Source organism: Pangasianodon hypophthalmus, chromosome 5 (genome assembly GCF_027358585.1).
Source record: "Pangasianodon hypophthalmus isolate fPanHyp1 chromosome 5, fPanHyp1.pri, whole genome shotgun sequence".
Taxonomy (NCBI): domain Eukaryota; kingdom Metazoa; phylum Chordata; class Actinopteri; order Siluriformes; family Pangasiidae; genus Pangasianodon; species Pangasianodon hypophthalmus.
In genome coordinates this window covers 10,990,187-11,001,312 of record NC_069714.1, presented here as the reverse complement: position 1 = coordinate 11,001,312, position 11,126 = coordinate 10,990,187, and the positions used below count along the sequence as shown (strand labels likewise).

General features: G+C 37.6%; 1 protein-coding gene across 3 annotated transcripts; it reads left to right on the top strand.

Moving 5' to 3' along the window:
* Positions 1 to 209: 209 nt before the first annotated feature.
* On the top strand, positions 210 to 10,797 carry LOC113523755 (NXPE family member 3). Of its 3 annotated transcripts, none has more exons than XM_026909792.3 (6): positions 210 to 628; positions 4,030 to 4,196; positions 5,870 to 6,636; positions 6,910 to 6,980; positions 9,348 to 9,545; positions 9,656 to 10,797. In XM_026909792.3, the coding sequence occupies exons 2-6, from the start codon at positions 4,104 to 4,106 to the stop codon at positions 10,207 to 10,209; spliced, it is 1,683 nt and encodes a 560-aa protein (XP_026765593.2). In that variant the 5' UTR covers positions 210 to 628; positions 4,030 to 4,103; the 3' UTR covers positions 10,210 to 10,797. The 3 variants fall into 3 exon arrangements, with proteins under 3 accessions (XP_026765593.2, XP_026765600.2, XP_053089851.1); XM_026909799.3 differs by having other exon boundaries at positions 211 to 628; positions 4,092 to 4,196; XM_053233876.1 differs by lacking the exon at positions 210 to 628 and having other exon boundaries at positions 3,356 to 4,196.
* The last annotated feature ends 329 nt before the right edge of the window (positions 10,798 to 11,126 follow it).

Sequence of the window (11,126 nt, the reverse complement as noted above, 5' to 3'; positions counted from 1 at the left end):
TTTTTTGGAAAGACTCTTTTGTTCTCAAATGTGTTCAAGTGAGTCATGTGGTGAGTAAAAGTTCATCAGATTTGAAACTGCAAGCCAAAAATACTCAAACATGTCTGAAGGAGTCACATGTGACAGACTCTTGAAACATAAGATTAAACAGGTGAAATCATGCATGACTCCTGCTGGGTTGGAATGAAAACCTGTACACACACCGGTCCATTGTGGATAATACACACACACACACACACAAACACACAGCTCTGATGCAGCATAGTATAATGTAGTATAATTCATTCAAACTGGAACATGCCGCACCTATGAGAAACGTCATCCAGCTCTCCTACTCAGGAAGCAAGGCAGTTACGCTGTCTTGGATTCCAGCCACTGAACGAAGTGGCTTTATCAGTATTACTCCTGACCGCTCGACAGAAGGGCAAACGCTTTTATGTTGCCCCACTCGGGAGCCAATCACTTTCATTGATTTAACTTTCTTTCCATTTTTTTGGTACATATACTATGAAGGTTATATATACATAATACTAAACTACTGGATTTTATTGAGCATTGTAAACTTTTGAGGCTCTTTCTGGAGACACAAGCTGCCCTTATAAACTGTGTTTACAATTTTGACAGACTGGTAAGTCTTTTACTTCCCTGTTTTATATTTAACCCATACATAAGCGCTGCTGAGAATCCGGGTGGCTGACGAGCCAGGTTACCTGCTTGTTGGTCTAAGATAAGTTAAGAGATTGTTCATTAAAATGTATGATAATGATTATATCACATATTATTTCATCATTATTTTCACAGTAACCGTTTTATTGTAGTACTTCTACTTCATAGACTCTCAAAACAGATGTATTAAAAATAACATATCGTGTTAATTAACACACCAGTGTTAAGGACAACACATTTTATGTTGCTTTCAACACAATCAGTGTGTTAGCACATTTAACACATGCTGTGTGTTAAATACTTCCACACAAAGATGTGTTAAAAATAACACAAAAATAACAGAGAAGTGTTATTTATACTTTTGTTTTTTTTCTAATATCCTAAAATGCATTTTGTCTGTATGCTAAAATTCTACTAAAATGCCCACAAAATAAACAAACAATAGCATGAAATTCAGGTGACATTTATTAAAATCATTAAAACATTTGGCAGATGTAGATAGATATAGTAAAGCACTTTACGTTAATGCAAATTTAAACAATCAATTTGTATCTTGGATTTACACGCAGTTGGTTTCCAGTCTTTTGGTTTTGGTTGGTTTACAGCAAGTCTAGTGGTCCGATGTCTTTTACACTGATCATTTCATACTCATCTTTCCGCTCCACCACATATGAATGTAAAGTATTTGACAGTTAAAAAGTACCTCTTCCTTTTCACAGTTGAGAACCATGTGGCACTTTTTTCCTTGCCTAAATAACAAACTCAGTTGTAAGGAAATTAGCGGTTTAGGTTAAGCTGATGTATTCTCCACCAAAATATGTAGGAGATTAGCAGATCTGCTCAGGAAGGGGAAATTTGTAAACGTAATATTTTAATAGCTGATCAACTATTCGTCCAGAGATAAGTTGAAATGAGTGTATTTATTAATTGTGTATGGGATATTACCTCCATGGCCACCAGCAATAATATCCTAAATATAGTGAAACACTATATTAAGAGCACAGTAACAAGATTGGCAGTTTAAGGCAGTAAATTTGAAGCAAAGGACACAAGACACTGGCCTTTAAAAATTGTTTATTACTATTTTTTACTAGACTTTATTACTATTCTAAAACACAGAAACTAATCTAACACAAACACATGCACGCATGCACGCACACATACGCACACACGTGAACAGGGGTCAGAATGGCTTTGAAAAGAGAGTGAATGAAATTCCAAGTTTCTAGCAGTTTCTCAGACCATGACCTGAACGAACCATCAACTTATCAGTTTAACATTCGCTTCATTTAGAAGGGCTTTAAACTTGTATTAAATGCACCAGTTCAGCGAGAATCTGGAGGTACTATACTTGCGTTTGTATTGCCAGGATTCCATCGTTGCATTGTTGTTTGGAAGGAGTTTCCGGTGATGTTGATTGGTCAGCGGTCTGGTTGGCCTTATGTAGCGTCTCGAAAGACCAGTGAGGGAGACAAACAGAGTGAGGCGCGAACCCGGCAGAGTATCATAGGCGGGTTGCAAAATTTTGATGAATGGTTCACAGCGGTGCGAAGGCAAGAGTTGGAGGCTTTACAAGAGCCAGTCTGGATGTGGAGTCTCGGAGCAAGCGTGATCTCCTTGTGATGAACTTCTAAAGCTCTTGGTTGATGAGACTTCCTTCAGATGTGGATGGAGACTCTCTTGAGCTGTTAGTTGAAGAGAACTCCTTGAAGATGTTGGTAGAGACTCTCTGAAGATGTTGATGGACTTTGGCAAAGATGTGTTGGATGAGACTCAGAGTTTCCTTTGTGTCAGGGGTTTTAACCCTTTCCAGTTGGGCTGACTCCAAAGTGTTTGCTCCAATCAGCAGGATCTTAGGGTAGGGTGTAAACTGTATTTTCCTCCTCTGACACTAATTAACTTTCTAGTCTCTGAGTTATGTGCTTTGCAAACTTTGCACAAGGTTAAGTTAGAACTTCATTCAGGAATTTTGGTAACATGCATGTAATGCATTGTACTCAACTTCACATTATACCAACCCTTAGGAAATTCAATAGCGATCACACACATACCAAACACGACATACCTGCTGTTATTGATACACTCATAAACACTATGATACCTGTTTCTTGATCAAAAGCATCATAATGACCTGGTGGCTACAAGCATGATACATATATGGAATGACATTAAAAGAGGCAACAAGTTTTCAATCTATGGTGCATCATCTTAAAAGTCATTGTCCTTACAGGAGATGTAAAGTAGCCTTATGTATTCTGTTAAAGCTGGGTTCTGTGGAATGTGTGAAGGGTGGTGAACTTTGTGTTTCTGGGAGAACAGAGGTCTCATTCCATGAGGGTCCTTGGGTGAGTTGGACCTGTTGTTATGTTGGGCACTCGTGTGAATTTTTTTAAACACATTTATTGGATAAATTAACACAACGTGGTGAAATAGTAATAACAAAAAATGTGTAGGATATTGACACATCCCTTTCTGAGTATGTAAGATCATAAAATGTCTTAAATACGTTGCTTTTAACTATTTTTAAAGTTTACTTTAAAAATAGCTTACTATTTAAGGCTTAAAGATTTAATGATTTAAAAGTCATTGTTTGACAAGCAGTAATATCTTCTATGACCACCAACTTTTTTGGTTTTATATTTTCTTTGTTTCTACATTTCTATTATTTTCTACATTCATAGGTACCTAGTGCTGAGTCTTGTAATTTTCCATGCCATTTTTCCCCAATTGTTTTTGGAAGAGTAGATGAGAAGAAAATGGGAAAGTGCAAAATCAGTGAAAAATTATTTGAGGATGAAAAATACAGGGATGAGTTGGCACCAACAAGCAACTGTTTTGAGGTTAGATGCAAAATGTTTTGAAAGACATTGCAGTTAGACACAATGGGGATTAAGGCACTCTATTCTCAGTTAAAATCTGAGAAGCACCAGTAGACAGTTAAGCAGTAGAACACCCACAGAAAACCTACATAGACACAGGGTGAACACTCAGACTCTGCACAGACAGTAACCTGAGCTCAGATCAAACCGGGGACGCTGGAGCTGTGAGGCTGCAACTCTACCTGCTGTGCCACTGTGTATTTATAGATGTATAATTTGTTTATTAATGTGCTTTATCATAGATATTTTGTTTCATATACTGAACTTTTATATGCAAAGCACTTTGAGATTTTGGAGTCAAAATGAACAGATGATTGATACATTAAGAAGAAGAAGAAGAAGATATTTATGTACTTATGGGGCAAACAAATGGAAATAGAATGAGTACTGATTTTCCCTGCCAAATTCCTAATCAAATTATGCCTATAACTGTAACTACGTCTGCAATATTCCTGTGTGTTTCATGTCATTTTCTCACTGTCAGGTTGTTCAAATTGTCCTTATTGAGATTTGCTGATGGCTAACTGGCACTGTATGTTGTGATAGTGGCACCAAGTCATGGACGGACACATACCCAGATTGACACTTATCTTTATTCTGTTGGCACTATCAGGATTTATACTGCTCATTAGCAACATCATATCTCTGGAGGTGAGTACAACTCATTCAGAGCCAAAGATGTCCACACTGGCAGCTGATGTACTTTGTTCCAAATGTGTTTAATAGCAATATACCTTTAAGTTATTTGCTCTAATAGGATGTTTCCAATGAGGGATTCTGGATATAACCTAAATCCATCACTTTATCATTTCTCATAGTAGCCTGAACATTTTTATTCTTATAAACTATGGGGTAATATTCAGAGTTGAGTTAAGTGCACACAGTGAGGATTTAATACAGAAATTGCATACATCTGTTTTCAGACTTCAGACGTAACTACAGACGTAAGCTGTATTCAGAATTTGTGCAAGAGCTATGCACACAGAGTTTGCCTAAACATGGAGTTTGCCTAAAACAGAGATGTGTCTCAATTTAGCATGATTCTGACCTTGGATTTGAGCCCATTCTTTTGAGTGATATCAGCTTGAGCAGAGAGCAGGATTAATTCCAGGAGCACTGGCTAACATTGTGATGTACCCGCAGTATGTCATGCTGAAATACGTGTTTTGGGCATTATAAATACACTCAAAAATAGGACACTATTAATTAATTAACATTATCATCTCTTTAAAGTCCACAAAAGTTTTTACATACCCATCTGCATGAGTACATCAGAGGAGACAGCATGGAAAGGCAAAAAATGAACCAAAACATGGGTATTATTTACTAATTTGACAACTCAAAATAGTGAATTAAAAGTCTTATAAAATCCTGCACAAACATTACAATTTTATGAGCTTGCTTTAGTATTTTGTAGCTTCAAGTTACTAAAGTTATGCAAACAATTAAATATCTGTGCATATAATGTGGGTGCATATAATGTCTGTGCATATAATGTGGGTGGAAGCCATGTTTTTTAAATTAAAGTCATTTATGTGACAATTACTATGAGATGAGAACTATTTTTGCAGCATTATGTTGACATTATAATAGTGTCCTATTACATGTTTATTTCAATGCTTGCCATCTTCTCACTCATATAGTATATCATTGCAATAGTTGTTTTTCTTTTTAATTTTTAAATTGTTGCTTACTTTTATGTTTGTTTTTATGTTACGTTTACATTGTATCTTTTCTATTTGAATACTTCTATTTCTATCTGAATTTTTACGAGCTTAAAGACAAGTGCTTGTGTTAAAGGCGATGATCTAGACACTATTGAGACCCGGTCTAAGATGCTTCTACTCAAAAAAATCTGACAACCTCAGAGATGTGAACTACATGCAGATAATTTCCATAATCTGAATGTGGATCCCAAATCTGAAGCCCATCTCTGAATACGGGTAACTTTCCCTGCCTAAACGTTGATGCCTTTTGGACTTAAGTCGCTGCCTCTGAATATGACCCTATATCAGTAGAGCAATGCAGAATTATGTGCCCGGACAGTTTTGATTTTCCCTACTTTGTACCTTCATATCATACATCAGGATGCACCCCATTAGGTCAGAACAGCTTTAGTTTAATTGCATTGCACTGTGTGCCCACTTATGCTAGTGAAAGTAAAATAACTGTTTAAACTAGACACACAAAAAAATATATATTGAGGATTAATGACAAAGTCTACTGCTAGTTATTACTGCTGGTGTGTCTTCAAGACTTTCCCATCTGTGCCTGCTGCTTTGATTGTGTATTGGATTCAAATTTACTCTTTTCATTGCTTGCAGGATTTGAATCAACTAACATCCACCTTCTACAAAATACAGAGCAGCATCCACTCATCCTTTAAATCTCCTGAAATCTTGTGGCCGCTGGAAGTAAACCACACTTACTGTGCACACTTTGGCCAGGAGCCCACGGCAGAAGAGGCCAAAGAGCAGAGAGATCTGCTCAGTTCAACTGCATGGCCAGGTCCCTTGGTGCAAGGCCTGCCTGTGGAGCTCAGCAGTGACCCTGCCAAGAGCTACTTTGTGATTCAGGGCCCAGCAGAGCAATACATAGGTGGTCAGCTTGTGGTTCATGTCCATGTGCAGAACTTCTTGGGCCTGCCTAAGAAGCATGGTGGAGATTTCCTGATAGCCCGACTGCATTCACCCGTGCTGGGTGCCGGTGTTGCAGGGAAGGTGCACGACCATCATGATGGCAACTATACAGTGTTGTTCCCACTGCTGTGGACTGGGGTAGCGTGGGTGGAAATCACCATGGTGCACCCAAGTGAGGCAGTGGTGGTACTTAAGAGGTTGCAGGAGGAGCAACCCGACAGAGTGTTTTTTAAGAGCCGGTTCCGCTCTGGCGCCATCTCAGAGACCACCGTGTGCAACCTGTGTCTGCCGCTCAACGAGAAACCACTCTGCAACTACACCGATCCTGAAACTGGAGAGCCCTGGTACTGCTACAAACCCAAAAAACTAGGATGCAGCACACGAATAGATCATTCTAAAGGGGGCTATGAGAAGAACCTCATTACCAAATATGAAGCACAGTTCTTCCGGAGGTGAGGTGGTAGCTAGGTTCTATTCTTACAGATTTTTTAGATGGATTTTTTTTGTTTGTTTGGTTTAATTTCCCTGTTATTTGAGAAAACAGTGAAAAGTAAGGGAAAAAATGTTAGTTAAAATTTAAGATCTGAAAAAAAAAAAATCAAGTCCTAAGACAATTTGGTATGATTTAATTACTCTTGCCCTAAAAGATGAATAAAATGAATAAAAGTTTAACAAAAATTTTTAATAATATTAATACAATTAATTAAAAAAATATTTTGTTTCAGCGGTGTAAATATCAAAGTTCCTATACCTGCATCAGCGATGGACCATGTAACTGTATTACCTGCAGAAAATGGTAAGTTTTACTTTAAATGTGCATTTCTTTCAGCAATGATTTAACAACACACTGTACTTTAGAAATAAAGTTATTTGTGACTACACTAAAAATATGGGCTGCAGCCTAGTGAATAGTTATCAAATGTATTAGAGCTTTGTAAAAACCTGTAACCTATTTCAGTCAAAATGTTGTAGCTTCTCCATTCGTTTTACTGTTAAAATATTCTAAAATCCACTGATGCATTTTCCTTTATGCAACAAAGAAAAAAACAGGGCCCTTGTTTTTCAACATTGCATATAAAGCCACTAAATTCTTTCTTACAAGTAGTTGAGTTACTCTTGCATAGTGACGATTTGATGCAATAATTTGCACATCCAGAATCATGTGTACTGGTTGGAGTTTGTCAAAAGCGTGTTTCAGTTACATGCAGTTCTGACCTTAATTTAATTACATTTTTCTGGCCAGTGGGCCAACTGTCATACATTCTAAGAGAGAAGCTGCTTATCATTTGTCCGTGGGCCACATTTGGCCCTGGGGCCAGACTTTGGACACCCCAGCTGTAGGTCCTTAGTGTCATGTGGGGGATTTGCTTTGCCTTTCTGCCCAAAATAGGGGCAGTTCTATCTGACAGTTTTCATTTAACTTCACTTAGATGCTGTAGACTTAAAGCTAAAACTCTAATGAAATAAGAAATGATTCTGATGCTTATACTGAAGATCCTTTCGACACATCTGACTCTATAGTATATAGTTGTAGAAGAATGATGACTCAATCACACTATCTATTGCCACCGTAACCTGCGGCTTGATCATTAGGGATATATCTGGATTTCTGTAAAGCTGCTTTCTGACAATGTCCATTGTTAAAAATGCCATATAAATAAAATTGAATTGAATTGCTTAATGACATTTCAGACAATGTAAATTGTGAGCTGGAAGCACTTTTATACCTTTTTATAACCTTCCCCTGCTTTGAAGGCATTAATTATATTAGATTGATTTTCAGATTCTCAGTCAGCTGCTTAGAGGAGCCCATGGTTGTTGAGAGTTAGCACAAGCTTTGAAGAGTCAGATAATTTATTATGCTCTGATGACAATTCCTAGTGACAGTTCTTGACCTGAGTAGTCCTAATGTGCCAATTAAGTCAATTAAGTTCTGAGACTTTACAACTGTCCAAACATTTGCACATGCCATAATTAGTACTTTTCTATAATAATAATAATAATAATAATAATAATAATAATAATAATAATAATAATAATACTTTTTTTCATCAAATATAAAGTAACCGTGTGTTGCAAAGCAACTGAGTGCTGGCGCTAAAAACGGACCCCAACAACAAGGTGGTGGTGCCAGATGGTGTTTTATTTGCTCCCAAGTCAACAAAAAATAGAGGGGAAAAACCAGATGAACAACTAAGGAGGAAAAAAACCTACTAGAAGAAATTATTCCAAAATATAATCAAACAAACTCAGAATAGTATGAAAAATGTGCTTTCAGTAATGGCACAAAGTTATGGCTTAGGCACAAGAGTTTACACAAATGGGTCTGTTCTCTTAACAAGCCAACCAACACCTGTCTTTCTGTCCTCTCGTCATGCTGCCAGTGTGCTGAATGAATTCAGTGAGTACAAACTCCACATAACAAACACATAATTCATAATTATGTTTTACCAAGTTCGGGTTTGTGTTTGCTCCACATATGAAGTAGTGAAGAGGTCCACAAAATACAATAAAATACAGGTAGTCCAGTGTTAATTGTCTCCCGTACTTTTGCATACAACTGTACTGACTCATATTAGATGAACAAATTCCATTTTGTTTTATATATCATTATATTAGTTTCTGACACCTCTTTTATATATCATCATATTAGTCTCTGACACCTCTATCAAAGAAAAAATCTGGTAACCTTGGAGTCGTGAAATACACGCAGGTGTTTTGCATAATCTGAATGGGCTGCCCAAACAGCCAGTTCAAGTACATCTGTAACTCAACCCTGAATATGAGTAACTGTCTCTGTGCAAAAACTTATTAAACTTTTGGAGTTAAGTCGCCAATTCTGAATATGGCCAATAAATTTGGAATTCATCAAATGTGCATATGCATATCATACGCAGATGTGTAAGTGTAAGCAGTGAGACTTAATAACTACCAGTTGTATATCTGCATTTCGCTCATTTAAATACAGACATACCCATGATTAACCACATACAGTATGCAGGCATCACTTCAAAGGGTACATAAAAACACTAACCCCAAAGCACTAATCTAAGCAAAAGCATTTTGGTCAATCCCTCACTTCACATTTAAACACAAATATTACACTCTGATTTGTCTATATGGTATGTAATGTTGTGATGAACCTAATTTTTCCCCCTCAAAGGACAAGCCAAAGTAAAAAGTATTTACAATGCTGCTGGCTACTACTTTCACGATACCTGGAGGCCTTTGAATGGTGCAGTCATCTGGCGGTTTAATGACTCTTCAGCCATAACACATTGTCTTAAAGGGAAGATTGTGTACATGCATGGAGATTCCACTGTGCGGCAATGGTTTGAGTACCTCACTGCTTTAGTTCCTAGTAAGAGCAAGTTTTTTTCTTTGTATTTTGTCCATTTCTTTTGTGTGAACTCCCTCATTTTTCATGTTTATATAATGTCTCCCATGATGCCCACTTTCTCTTCTCTGCAGACCTAAAACAGTTAAATCTTTACAGCCCTAAGAATTCGGGACCATTCATGGCTGTGGACAGCAGGAACAATATTCTGGTGCGCTACCGCTGCCATGGGCCGCCCATCCGCTTCAGCTCCGTGCTTTCCTCTGAACTGCACTATGTAGCTAATGAGCTAGACAGGATACAGGGTGGGCCACACACAGTGGTTCTCGTGAGTGTGTGGTCTCACTTCAGCACTTTCCCTATTGAAGTATATGTACGGCGCCTAAGGCATATCCGTAGGGCTGTGATGCGGCTGCTGGACCGTGAACCAGCAACCTTGGTGGTTATCCGCACTGCCAACCTGCAGCAGCTTAACTCAGAGAGCAGCCTGTTCAACAGCGACTGGTTCTCTCTGCAGAGGGATGTTGTGCTGCGTGCCATGTTCAGAGGACTCCGTGTGCAGCTGCTAGATGCCTGGGAGATGACGCTGGCCCACCACCTCCCACATGACATACACCCACCCCGTGCCATTATCAGAAATATGATGGACATGATCCTCTCCCGTATCTGTCCAGTTGGGAAAATATAGAAGTGTGAACAAATCTTTTGTAATAGATATCAGTAAATTAACATGTTTCATCCACTTTTGAAAGTAACTTGGACAATACACTGTCATCATTATACAATTTAAGTTTGAGTAAAAATCATATGTTTAAAATTTTCGTCCTGCATTTAAAAGGAGCATTCAATGAGTTCAGTGAGTATAAACTACTAATATATAATTTAAAAAATATATATTTTTAAGTTTTTGTACAAATATTTGCAACCCACTAAATACAGTCCAAGCAGGTATTTTGTTTTGATCAACATTAATCACTGATGTAAGCATAACAGTAATAAAACAAATGAGAGTTTATAAAAGCATCCTTTTTTCCAACTGTTTAACAGTTTGCAATAATGATATTACAAAAGTATTTTCAGGAAACTGCAATCAAAATATGAATGTAACCAGCTTTAAATTTAGAAATCATACAAATGTAGACATGAAATCTCAATATAAATGAGTTTTTCCAATACTGTATACGGCAATGAATATAATCTCACTACGCAGTATCATCAAAAATGTATGGCTTCTCTATTGAGTCTGGTTCCCCTCAAGATTTCTGCCACATTTTGTCTCAGGGAGGGTTTTTTTTTTTTGTTATTGTTGTTGCATTAATAAAAACAATTAGGGATTTGCTAATTGTTTTTGATACCCTTGGTACGTTTGGATGTCAAAGAGAGTGAATGAGTAATCTGAAGAGGAAAATTAGGTATAATAGATTAAAGTGACCTTAAAGATTAAAGAATCAATTGATATGTTCCATCCTCACACTGGGCTCCATGTGTCTCCTGTGCCTCTGTTACAGCACACTGCTCCCCAGCCAGCGAGGGAAACATCTGTGATGATTAACTCCCTCAGATGGGGTCTTGCGGATCCCTTTCTGGAGATAAGCCTCTCTCTTC